Raw genomic sequence first — 12,876 nt, forward strand, 5'->3', positions numbered from 1 at the left:
AAAAGTTCAGACTGGCTTACACAAAGATTCACACACAACTTGAGAAATAAGGCTCATTGAAAAGTGAATTTCATGACACTATACATACCGTGTTCCATCGCCAGCAATCCACGCAAACCTGCACGTTATGACAATCTCTTTTAAAGATTCAAAGGTATAAAGATAAAAAAAAAAGAAATGCAGAGAAGTTCATAAATAAATCAAATTTTACACCGGGTTGTGTTGAAACGTGTTTAATGTCTTACATTCCCTTCATTTCCAAAAAGCAGCACTGGTTTTATCACATACATTCAGTTCACTGGTGGGTGTGTGTGTGTGTGTGTGTGTGTGTGTGTGTGTGTGTGTGTGTGTGTGTGTGTGTGTGTGTGGTTATGTGAGATAAAGAGAGTGAAACTGAACTCTGAACATCAGCTACACTACCGTTCAAAAGTTTGGGGTCACTTTGAAATGTCCTTATTTTTGAAAGAAAAGCACTGTTCTTTTCAATGAAGATCACTTTAAACTAATCAGAAATACACTGCTAATGTGGTAAATGACTATTCTAGCTAAATTCTACTAAATGTCTGGTTTTTGGTGCAATATCTCCATAGGTGTATAGAGGCCCATTTCCAGCAACTCTCACTCCAGTGTTCTAATGGTACAATGTGTTTGCTCATTGCCTCAGAAGGCTAATGGATGATTAGAAAACCCTTGTACAATCATGTTAGCACAGCTGAAAACAGTTGAGCTCTTTAGAGAAGCTATAAAACTGACCTTCCTTTGAGCAGATTGAGTTTCTGGAGCATCACATCTGTGGGATCGATTAAATGCTCAAAATGGCCAGAAAAATGTCTTGACTATATTTTCTATTCATTTTACAACTTATGGTGGTAAATAAAAGTGTGACTTTTCATGGAAAACACAAAATTGTCTGGGTGACCCCAAACTTTGAACGGTACTGTACAATTATAGACGACAGAATTATACACACTAAAGAGGTATGTTAAGTAACTGGACTTCAGTTAGTGCACCCATTTACTGAGAATTAAATATAGAAAACGAAAAAAAATCTCATCTTATCTTACAGAAAATGAGAAACCTCACATTCAACAGGAAGAGAAGAATATGCAAATGAAAAAAAAACCACGACGCATGGTGTGGCTCAATATGAAGACTGTGTTTCAATACTCTTGACGCACCATCTTCGATTCCACCTCAACCCCATCTTCCCTTAAAGGTATACGTTTAAAAAAAAAAAAAAAAGAGTTTAGGCTCAAGAACCACGTCCAAAAGCTTTGTAGTAGAAATATGTAAATCGTGTTGAGAATTACATTCGTCCTTATCGAACTGAAAACTGTACATGAAGGATGTAGGAATGTGTCGAGATTTTGGTTACCTCAAGGCTTCGAAAATCAAACGTTAGACGCTAAACATGCCTCAAAGGTGAGGGTTGATATGTGTTAAAAGTTCATTTGTACTCGTGCCCTGAGAGCACAATATCCCCTGCTGGCAACTCTGCCACAACTTTGGTAAAATGCAACTCAGTTGAACGAAATTACAATATGTGTATTACCGACATATAACAAAGAGTTGACCCTGTCAAGTTTCCTGAAATTCCTCCAAAAATTGTGAGAGGAGTTGATTTCAGAAGGCGAGCACCCTTCCCGGGACGGACAGACGGACATCGCCACGACATAATCCCCCTTGTGAGGAAGTTGATTTCAGAAAGCGAGCGCACCTTGATGAAATCGCCAAAGTACAAGTTTGTTAATAATCGAGGGCATCACTCTGGGAAAATTTGTCCAAATTAAACGCAGTTTCAATATGCGTATAACTGTCATATAACAAAGCCTTTTGCCAAGTTTGGTGAAATTCCTCCACAAATTGTCAGAGGAGTTGGATTCAGAAGGAAAACACACCTTCATGAAATTGTCAAAGTATAATTTTGTTATCTCTGCATCTCTGCTTTTTGCGGATGATGTTGTCCTGTTGGCTTCTTCAAACCAGGACCTTCAGCATGCACTGGGGTGGTTTGCAGTCGAGTGTGAAGCGGCTGGGATGAGAATCAGCACCTCCAAGTCCGAGGCCATGGTTCTCGACCGGAAAAGGGTGGCTTGCCCTCTCCAGGTTGGTGGAGAAGTCCTGCCTCAAGTGGAAGAGTTTAAGTATCTCGGGAACTTGTTCACGAGTGAGGGAAGGATGGAACGTGAGATTGACAGGCGGATCGGTGCAGCCTCCGCAGTGATGCGGTCGCTTTACCGGTCCGTCGTGGTGAAGAAGGAGCTGAGCCAAAAGGCGAAGCTCTCAATTTACCGGTCGATCTACGTTCCGACTCTCACCTATGGTCATGAGCTTTGGGTAATGACCGAAAGAACAAGATCGCGGATACAAGCGGCTGAAATGAGTTTCCTTCGCAGGGTGGCTGGGCACTCCCTTAGAGATAGGGTGAGAAGCACAGTCACTCGGGAGGAGCTCGGAGTAGAGCCGCTGCTCCTCCACATCGAGAGGAATCAGCTGAGGTGGCTCGGGCATCTTTTTCGGATGCCTCCTGGATGCCTCCCTGGGGAGGTGTTCCAGGCATGTCCCCCCGGGAGGAGGCCCCGGGGAAGACCCAGGACACGCTGGAGGGACTGGCTGGCCTGGGAACGCCTCGGTGTTCTTCCCGAGGAGCTGGCCGAGGTGTCTGGGGAAAGGGAAGTTCGGGCTTCCATGCTTAGACTGCTGCCTTCGCGACCCGGTCCCGGATAAAGCGGAAGAAGACGAGACGAGACGATAATTTTGTTAATCAAGGGCTGGAACGCTGGTAAAATGTGAGCCAATTTCACGAAATTGCAATATCCAATTACCGACATATAACAAAGAATCCTGCCAAGTTACGTGAAATTCCTCCAAAAAATGTGAAAGGAGTTGATTTCAGAAGGTGAGCACCCTTCCCGGGACGGACGGATGGACATCGCCGCGACATAATCCCTCTTCAGGCCTTTCGGCCAGCGGGGGATAAAAATCAGTCCAGAACCAAGTAGTGCTTGACATTAAAAAAGCCTTCAAAACAACTGTCATTAAGTTGCTGAATACTGGCTTCATATAATGCTTGTTTTATGTTTATTAATTAAAAAAAAAAACATATGCAGTAAACCTTTATACCTTATTTGTTTAAATCCTATGCCTGAGCCATTCATCAATCGATCTGTTCTCAAAACTATGTGGAAATGTTTCCGTCGGCCAAATCGAACAAAAAATGCAGTCCGATCCATTTGCAAAGGATTTGCTTTGGGCTCTCGTGCGTATTTTGATTAACGCCAATCAGCAAGCTACAAAACGACAAAAATCATGACCAAACGGTGAAAAAGTGCAGCTCCTAAATCTTCCAATAATGCAGCTCAGCCACTGCGGCGGTTCAGCTCCGGCAAATCCACACACTAACTCTTAATTGACAGATTTGTTTTGGGCTGCCTTCTTAAACAAGCGAGTTTCATTTAAAAAAAAAAAAAACGTTCATTAAGCTTGTGTGTCTTTGAAATAAGCAAGCGGTTTGAACTCGACAACGTAATCCGTGTCTAAAATCGCAGTAACTCGTCACCTGTTATGCAGCTGAGGAATCTGATACACTGAGCTTCACATAAATTTACACAAACAACCTTTCTTTCGTACTGAGTTTGATAATCGAGGCCTGAGGCAAAAGTAAAGGGTTCGGGTTTTGGACCTTTTTACCCTATATCACAATACTAGTATAGAAAGAAGCCCTGGATTCGATCCCTACTTTATTTCTAAATAAAGAGTACATTAGGTCTATACAAAGTTTTTGCGCCCGATGGCTAGGATGCTAGGAGTTTAACCATGTACAAAAAGAGGCCTCCAAGCCCGGCGACAGCTGCTACGGCGACGGCTCTGATGGGCAGGAACTCCATGGAGTCGTCCAGTGCGGTGTGTAAGCGCAGGACCTGGCGGTGTGTGTCCTCGCGCGAGCCAGAGTTTTCAATTACATGCCTGGCCAGCCCACGCTTCTCACTCAGGGGCATCTGGGCAGTAATGCGCTGCTCTGCCTCCTCCCGGTTCAGAGCGTCACGCTGCATGAGCCGAGCCAGCTGAGTGGCGGGGTCACTGAAGATCAGAGAAAAACAGACAGACAGACAGACAGAGAGAGAGAGAAACAGACTTGTCTCGGTATACACAGTTCAGTTTAAAACTTTAGTTCACAGACTCTTTCTAAAAAACGCTCAACAAGAATCTCTTCTCAGAAACCTTCACTATAATCGCCCCTGTGAATTACTCGTACTGTACAAACCAGAACAGATTATCAGGCTACTGTCCGAGCTGCTGTTCGCGAACATTAATCAACGCCGTCTGACCAATCAGAATCAAGGATTCAATACAGCAGTAATGCACACATAACATGCAGCAGTTTATGGATAAATAAAGGATGATACTGATATAAATATGTTTAGGATTATGACTCGAGTTCTCACCAGTAAACCACCACCGTGTGCTTCATTAAGTGAGTGAGACGACGCGTCTCGAACAGCAGAGGCACGTCCAAAATGACATACCGGTAACCTTATAAAGACAAACACAAAGGGTTTATGAAGAAAATCGAGAAGGAAGGGTGTGTGTGTGTGTGTGTGTGTGTGTGTGTGTGTGTGTGTGTTGACTCCAACCTCGGATGAAGTAGTGCAGGATCTGTTTGAGCATGGCTCTGTGGATCTCGGGGTGTGTGATGGAGTTCAGTATCCTGCGTTTCTCAGGGTTGGAGAAGATGATCTGGCCCAGTTTCTTCCTGTCGATCTCACCGTTCTCCAGCAGAACCTCCTGCCCAAAGTACTGCACCAGGAGCCGGTACACTCGGGTCTGAGGCTCCACCACTGTCAAACACACACACGCTTTAGCAGCACACACTCACACGGCACACACTCATTTACATACTGCCTTCATCTCACTGACTACGTTTACATGCACATCCAAATCGAGCTGCTGTCGGTAATCGAGCTGAAGGTCCCAGCAGGGTGCCAGAGAAATCCAATCCTACATGCGCACAATGAAATCGGGCTATTGTGTGAGGTGCATTGTGCACCCGAGCCACAGGTGGCGCTACACGCCCCATCGTGTTGGTACACTTCCGGTTGTCGTCATGAAGAAGAGCTATTCAAGAGTGTAAACAAAGTTATCAGTTCCGTGTTCTCCATTGCGCGTTTTTCTCCCGTCCATGAATTTTAATATATTCAACTCCTTAAGCTGAATGAGCATGAACTCTGTCTCCTCATTGCTCCAGAAGTGCACGTTTCTGCTTGCCTGTGGCAGTGGGGGCGTGGTCAAGCGCCGGTCTGTGACAGGAGGGCGGAGCCAGGGAAGGTGAGTGGCAGAATCACTTCACCTGACGGTAATTAACCTGTGTTTGTGTGTCTTCCCAGTAACCGCGCCCTATTTAAGGAGGCAGAGGGAGAGCAGAGGGGAGACCTCATCCCGGGACTAGAACACAGCGCGCGCGTGTGTGTGTGTTTCTCTCAAGAATAAAAGTAGGCTGTTAAACTGAAAAGTCTGACAATAAAAAGCCTATTAGTACCAGAAGCTTTGTCCTGCCGTCCTCTGTGCTCCACCCACACTTCAGAGAGCTCTACATCGCCATTTTCTCTTCTTCGTTTGTTCCTCCTGACCTCTTCTGCTGCTCGCTACTACTGTTGTCATGCCGACCGAGGCTGTTGTGTTTCCCGCTTGTGGTCTCATCACTCGTCACTTCCGGAAGTAGCTCGACAACTAGCTCGATAGGGTATACATGCACAAAGTAGCTCGGCAGAAATCGCATAAACTAGGTCGTGTAGCTCGATTCCGAGAAATCAAGTTCGGTTCAATTTCAGCAGAATTAAGGTGTATACATGGCATTTTGAACTTCGATTTCAGTCGAGCAACGGCAGAAATTCGATTCTCTCTATATGCATGTAAACGTAGTGAGTGTAACACACAAAGAAACAAAACAGTGTGAAAAGAAAGAAAGAAAGAAAGAAAGAAAGAAAGAAAGAAAGAAAGAAAGAAAGAAGTGCAGAAGGAAGGAAGGAAGGAAGTGTAAAAGAAAGGAAGGAAGGAAGGAAGGAAGGAAGGAAGGAAGGAAGGAAATGCAAATGAAAGGAAGGAAGGAAGGAAGGGAGGGAGGGAGGGAGGGAGGAAGGAAAGAAGAAAAGGAGGGAAGGAAGTGTAAAAAAAAGGAAGGAAGGAAGGAAGGAAGGAAGAGTAGAAGGAAGGAAGTGTAAAAGAAAGGAAGGAGAGAAAGAAAGAAAGAAAGAAAGAAAGAAAGAAAGAAAGAAAGAAAGAAAGAAATGCAAAAGAAAGGAAAGGAGGGAGGAAGGAAAGAAGGAAGGAAAGAAAGAAAGAAAAAAGGAAGTGTAAAAGGAAGGAAGGAAAGAAGAAAAAGAAGTGTAAAAGGAAGGAAGGAAGGAAGGAAGGAAGGAAGGAAGGAAGGAAGGAAGGAAGGACAATAAGAAAGGAAGGAAATGCAAAAGGAAGGAAGGAAATGCAAAAGAAAGGAGGGAGGAAGGAAAGAAGGAAGGAAGAAAGGAAAAAGGAAGTGTAAAAGGAAGGAAGGAAAGAAGGAAAGAAGAAAAACAAGCGTAGAAGGAAGGAAAGAAGAAAAAGAAGTGTAAAAGGAAGGAAGGAAGGAAGGAAGGAAGGAAGGAAGGAAGGAAGGAAGGAAATGCAAAAGAACGGAAGGGAGGGAGGGGGAAGGGAGGAAGAAAGGGAGAGAAGGAGGGACTGCAAAAGGAAGGAAGGAAGGAAGGAAGGAAGGAAGGAAGGAAGGAAGGAAGGAAGGAAGGAAGGAAGTGCAAAAGGAAAGATGGAATGAATGAAGGACTTTAGGGTGTTTTCACACCTGGTCCCCTTTAAAGGAACCAGACTCAGTCCTCTTTAAGTGGACCAAAAAGTGGACCAACAGAAAAAGAACTCAGTTCTTTTTGTGTTCACACTGTGAATTTATTACAAAGAGGACTGGGTTCTCTTTCTGGTCCAGTTAAGCTTTGATGGGGCCTCAGTCCTCTTTCTGTTCACACCAGGTCCTCTAGAGCCCTCAGACCCCCAGTGCACGGAATTCTGGGTAATTTTCTCTTGAATCAAAATGTCTGCTGCCATGCTTGCCCTGCTGTATTCTTTGATCAAAATAGTGCGGATTAAGGAAAATAAATTTATTATATATATTAGTGCTGTCAAGCGATTAAAATATTTAATCGCGATTAATGTCACGACTGTCATAGTTAACTCGCGATTAATCGCAATTTAATCGCACATTTTTGTCACATGAAAAAACATTGTAATTCTCTTATCAGCATAAAAAAGTGAATGGGCTTGCTCACCGTTCGAACTACGGGGGTACTCGGGGGATCCGAGATCCCCTGAAACAGACATGAGATCCCTTGAAAACATGATTTGGGAAATGTTGGGGGGTCTCTAAAATATTGGCAAAATGATGTTTATTGACATAGCAATCGTGTGTAACGGGAAGCATTTGCATATCCGAAGTGAGCACGCGATCGGAGATCCGCGCTCTGAGACAAGCGCAAGCACCCCCCCAAGGGAAAAAAAAAGGGACCCCCCGAAAATATCGGCATAGTTCGAACACTGGTTGTACCAATGTTTTTTTTTTTTTTTATTGCAGAGCATAACACGTCTTGTCACAGCCACTGCAAAGTGGGTCTGGAGCCGCCGATGGGAAAACGATCGGAGCACCGTGGCTCTTCGGGGGAGGGCAGAGGACTCTGGCTGTGCGGGGCGTGGCATCATGTCACAGAGCGTTAATCTCGCGATAAAAAAATTATCGCCGTTAAAATTGAGTCAAGTTAACGCGTTAATAACGCGACATTTTTGACAGCACTAATATATATATATATATATATATATATATATATATATATATATATATATATATATATATATATAATAAATATAAACACACACATTATATATATATATATATATATAGTTATATAGTTATATTATTGTGGCCGACTCGTCAGTCAGTAAGTTCAGAGAACTGTAAAGCGGCTGTGGTAAGTTCCAAAAGGAAGTTGAGTTTCCCTGCTACAGTCACGTGACCAACTACGGCAAACGAAGAAGGTTAAACTACAGTGAAAAAGGCGAAGTGAACCCAGAGCGCTTTTTGTTCACAATGCGCAGATTAGGCGAACCGTACCGTTGATTTTTAGCGAACCGTACTGAGACCACCTCCTGAGGTGGTCTCAGTTCGGTTCGCTTTAAAGGGGTCTGGGTACGGTTGGAGTGTTCACATATGCGCAAAAAATGCTGAGTCATCGATCTGAGTTCAGTTAGATGGCTGAAAGGGACCAAGTGTGAAAACACCCAAAGTGTGGAAGAAAGTGCAGAAGGATGGGCACAAGGAAGGAAAGACATGCAAAAGGGAGGACAGAAGTTCAGAAAGAAAGAAAGAAAGAAAGAAAGAAAGAAAGAAAGAAAGAAAGAAAGAAGGAAGGAAGTTGCTCCATGTGTTAGAGACATGGTGGTGTTTATTCGTTCACCTTTCCTGGCCACCACATCTGCGTCGATGACGGGACAGCCGAGCTCCCTGAGCTGAGAGGACACGGTGCTCTTTCCTGAGGCGACTCCTCCCGTTAGCCCCACCAGAAACATGCTGCAACACAACACAGCAACAACACAAACATTTCAGTTCATTCATGACACAGAAACAAACCGCACTCCCTCACTCTACTCCTCCAAACCGCACTCCCTCACTCTACTCCTCCAAACCCCCCTCCCTCACTCTACTCCTCCAAACCGCACTCCCTCACTCTACTCCTCCAAACCCCCCTCCCTCACTCTACTCCTCCAAACCGCGCTCCCTCACACTCTACTCCTCCAAACCCCCCTCCCTCACTCTACTCCTCCAAACCGCGCTCCCTCACTCTACTCCTCCAAACCCCCCTCCCTCACTCTACTCCTCCAAACCGCGCTCCCTCACTCTACTCCTCCAAACCCCGCTCCCTCACTCTACTCCTCCAAACCCCCCTCCCTCACTCTACTCCTCCAAACCGCGCTCCCTCACTCTACTCCTCCAAACCCCCCTCCCTCACTCTACTCCTCCAAACCGCGCTCCCTCACACTCTACTCCTCCAAACCGCGCTCCCTCACTCTACTCCTCCAAACCCCCCTCCCTCACTCTACTCCTCCAAACCCCGCTCCCTCACTCTACTCCTCCAAACCCCGCTCCCTCACTCTACTCCTCCAAACCCCGCTCCCTCACTCTACTCCTCCAAACCCCCCTCCCTCACTCTACTCCTCCAAACCGCGCTCCCTCACACTCTACTCCTCCAAACCGCGCTCCCTCACTCTACTCCTCCAAACCGCGCTCCCTCACTCTACTCCTCCAAACCGCGCTCCCTCACACTCTACTCCTCCAAACCCCCCTCCCTCACTCTACTCCTCCAAACCGCGCTCCCTCACTCTACTCCTCCAAACCCCCCTCCCTCACTCTACTCCTCCAAACCGCGCTCCCTCACTCTACTCCTCCAAACCCCGCTCCCTCACTCTACTCCTCCAAACCCCCCTCCCTCACTCTACTCCTCCAAACCGCGCTCCCTCACTCTACTCCTCCAAACCCCCCTCCCTCACTCTACTCCTCCAAACCGCGCTCCCTCACACTCTACTCCTCCAAACCGCGCTCCCTCACTCTACTCCTCCAAACCCCCCTCCCTCACTCTACTCCTCCAAACCCCGCTCCCTCACTCTACTCCTCCAAACCCCGCTCCCTCACTCTACTCCTCCAAACCCCGCTCCCTCACTCTACTCCTCCAAACCCCGCTCCCTCACTCTACTCCTCCAAACCCCGCTCCCTCACACTCTACTCCTCCAAACCCCGCTCCCTCACACTCTACTCCTCCAAACCCCGCTCCCTCACACTCTACTCCTCCAAACCCCGCTCCCTCACACTCTACTCCTCCAAACCCCGCTCCCTCACACTCTACTCCTCCAAACCCCGCTCCCTCACACTCTACTCCTCCAAACCCCGCTCCCTCACACTCTACTCCTCCAAACCCCGCTCCCTCACACTCTACTCCTCCAAACCCCGCTCCCTCACACTCTACTCCTCCAAACCCCGCTCCCTCACACTCTACTCCTCCAAACCCCGCTCCCTCACACTCTACTCCTCCAAACCCCGCTCCCTCACACTCTACTCCTCCAAACCCCGCTCCCTCACACTCTACTCCTCCAAACCGCGCTCCCTCACACTCTACTCCTCCAAACCCCGCTCCCTCACACTCTACTCCTCCAAACCGCGCTCCCTCACACTCTACTCCTCCAAACCCCGCTCCCTCACACTCTACTCCTCCAAACCCCGCTCCCTCACACTCTACTCCTCCAAACCGCGCTCCCTCACACTCTACTCCTCCAAACCCCGCTCCCTCACACTCTACTCCTCCAAACCGCGCTCCCTCACACTCTACTCCTCCAAACCGCGCTCCCTCACACTCTACTCCTCCAAACCCCGCTCCCTCACACTCTACTCCTCCAAACCCCGCTCCCTCACACTCTACTCCTCCAAACCCCGCTCCCTCACACTCTACTCCTCCAAACCCCGCTCCATCACACTCTACTCCTCCAAACCCCGCTCCATCACACTCTACTCCTCCAAACCCCGCTCCCTCACACTCTACTCCTCCAAACAGCGCTCCCTCACACTCTACTCCTCCAAACCCCGCTCCCTCACACTCTACTCCTCCAAACCCCGCTCCCTCACACTCTACTCCTCCAAACCCCGCTCCCTCACACTCTACTCCCCCAAACCCCGCTCCCTCACACTCTACTCCTCCAAACCCCGCTCCCTCACACTCTACTCCTCCAAACCGCGCTCCCTCACACTCTACTCCTCCAAACCGCGCTCCCTCACACTCTACTCCTCCAAACCCCGCTCCCTCACACTCTACTCCTCCAAACCCCGCTCCCTCACACTCTACTCCTCCAAACCCCGCTCCCTCACACTCTACTCCTCCAAACCCCGCTCCCTCACACTCTACTCCTCCAAACCCCGCTCCCTCACACTCTACTCCTCCAAACCCCGCTCCCTCACACTCTACTCCTCCAAACCCCGCTCCCTCACACTCTACTCCTCCAAACCCCGCTCCCTCACACTCTACTCCTCCAAACCCCGCTCCCTCACACTCTACTCCTCCAAACCCCGCTCCCTCACACTCTACTCCTCCAAACCGCGCTCCCTCACACTCTACTCCTCCAAACCGCGCTCCCTCACACTCTACTCCTCCAAACCCCGCTCCCTCACACTCTACTCCTCCAAACCCCGCTCCCTCACACTCTACTCCTCCAAACCCCGCTCCCTCACTCTACTCCTCCAAACCCCGCTCCCTCACTCTACTCCTAAAAGCTGAAGCGCGCGCGCTCTCCCTGACACAAAGCAGCCAGCGTGACCCTGCTCTCAGCGCCTCGCGCAGCTCCGCGCGCGCCACACACGCACCGAAACCAAGCGGAGAAAACAGCGCTGGCTCAATGAGCGGGTATTTGGCTCCACCTGGCGGTTATTTTATAAATTGCAGCTTGGTTTTCTCTGTGCAAAGTCGCGCTCTGAAAGACACTTACAGACTGAATAGTATTTACTTACATCACTAAACAATAAGTATTCTTTGATATTCTAATCCATATTGCATTACTCTAACACATTTATTATTAGCTAGATATTATCTAACGTTATATGGAAATGTAAAAGACCCAGCTAGCTACTAACCATGTAGTTCCCGTGTAATAGGTTTAAACAACAGGTATTAGTAATTACTATTATTATTATTACTAGTTTATAGCAAACTAGCACTTGGAAACATCCTAAAAACTTGAGAAAAATGCTTTAACGTGAATGTTGAGCCAACTTACTAAACGTTGTTGTTGTTGACCTATAAAGAGGTTAAAAAACAGAGACGTCCTTCCCTTTTCCTGAACGAATAAATGATTTAACATGGACTCCAAATCAAAATAAAAGTCAAACGCGACATCAGGAAACGAATTAATGATACACTTTTAGGACTTTAACTCTTCTGGCACACAGTGAGGCAGAAATATTTCACACAGGTTAGAGTTTGACCGACGGATGACGCAAAAATCCAGTGCCTCGTTTGGCCAAAAGTGACGCAGGTTAAGTCCTAAATCGTTCCCTTGTTCCCTTTTTCTGAGTTCTACAAAATGGCGGACCAAAATGGCGCCTGAAAGGCTTAATGGCGTCTGTAGTGCACTGTGCGTCTGGGAGAAAGCCATTTGGGATTAAACCGAAATACAGGCTTTCTTTTGTGGGGAGAAATATATCGCTGCTGCCATCTGGTGGACTGAAGGATAATAATAATAATAATAATAATAATAATAATAATAATAATAATAATAATAATAATACAAGATTTCAATTTCCTGAAAATAATACTCGTGCTTGCAAAGAAAAATATTAACAATTCAAGAGCGAGAGATAGAGTGGTTGAAAGAGTGAGAGGTTAATGAGGAATAATTATCTAGGGGGGAAAATGCCATTGCTGCCATCTTCTGGACTGGAGGACAACAATAATAATAATAATAATAATAATAATAATAATACGGTGGTGTAGTGGTTAGCACTGTCGCCTCACAGCAAGAAGGTCCTGGGTTTGAGCCCCGTGACCTGCGAGGTCCTTTCTGTGTGGAGTTTGCATGTTCTCCCCGTGTCCGCGTGGGTTTCCTCCAGGTGTTCCGGTTTCCCCCACAGTCCAAAGACATGCAGGTTAGGTTAACTGGTGACTCTAAATTGACCGTAGGTGTGAATGTGAGTGTGATGGTTGTTTGTCTCTGTGTCAGCCCTGCGATGACCTGGCAACTTGTCCAGGGTGTACCCTGCCTTTCGCCCATAGTCAGCTGGGATAGGCTCCAGCTCGCCTGCGA

General features: G+C 47.2%; 2 protein-coding genes across 2 annotated transcripts; one reads left to right on the forward strand and one right to left on the reverse strand.

Annotated features, from left to right (window-relative positions):
• Positions 1-217: 217 nt before the first annotated feature.
• dcakd (dephospho-CoA kinase domain containing) lies at positions 218-12,094 on the reverse strand. The gene is made up of 5 exons (XM_060921111.1): positions 11,851-12,094; positions 8,493-8,605; positions 4,635-4,838; positions 4,446-4,533; positions 218-4,080 (listed from the first exon to the last, which is right to left on the reverse strand). Exons 2-5 carry the CDS (start codon positions 8,602-8,604, stop codon positions 3,795-3,797), a joined length of 690 nt encoding a protein of 229 aa, XP_060777094.1. The 5' UTR covers position 8,605; positions 11,851-12,094; the 3' UTR covers positions 218-3,794.
• LOC132885824 (uncharacterized) lies at positions 8,649-11,354 on the forward strand. Its single transcript, XM_060920340.1, has one exon. The coding sequence runs from the start codon at positions 8,649-8,651 to the stop codon at positions 11,352-11,354; it is 2,706 nt and encodes a 901-aa protein (XP_060776323.1).
• Positions 12,095-12,876: the final 782 nt, after the last annotated feature.

This window comes from Neoarius graeffei, chromosome 5 (assembly GCF_027579695.1).
Source record: "Neoarius graeffei isolate fNeoGra1 chromosome 5, fNeoGra1.pri, whole genome shotgun sequence".
NCBI classification, from domain to species: domain Eukaryota; kingdom Metazoa; phylum Chordata; class Actinopteri; order Siluriformes; family Ariidae; genus Neoarius; species Neoarius graeffei.

Coding starts and splice junctions, on each gene's coding strand:
- dcakd (XM_060921111.1), bottom strand. CDS start 8,604: ATGTTTCTGGTGGGGCTAACGGGAGGAGTCGCCTCAGGAAAGAGCACC. Junction 4,534..4,634: donor CCTGCACTACTTCATCCGAG/GTTGGAGTCAAC, acceptor TGTCTTTATAAG/GTTACCGGTATGTCATTTTG. Junction 4,081..4,445: donor CACACGGTGGTGGTTTACTG/GTGAGAACTCGA, acceptor TCTGATCTTCAG/TGACCCCGCCACTCAGCTGG.
- LOC132885824 (XM_060920340.1), top strand. CDS start 8,649: ATGACACAGAAACAAACCGCACTCCCTCACTCTACTCCTCCAAACCGC.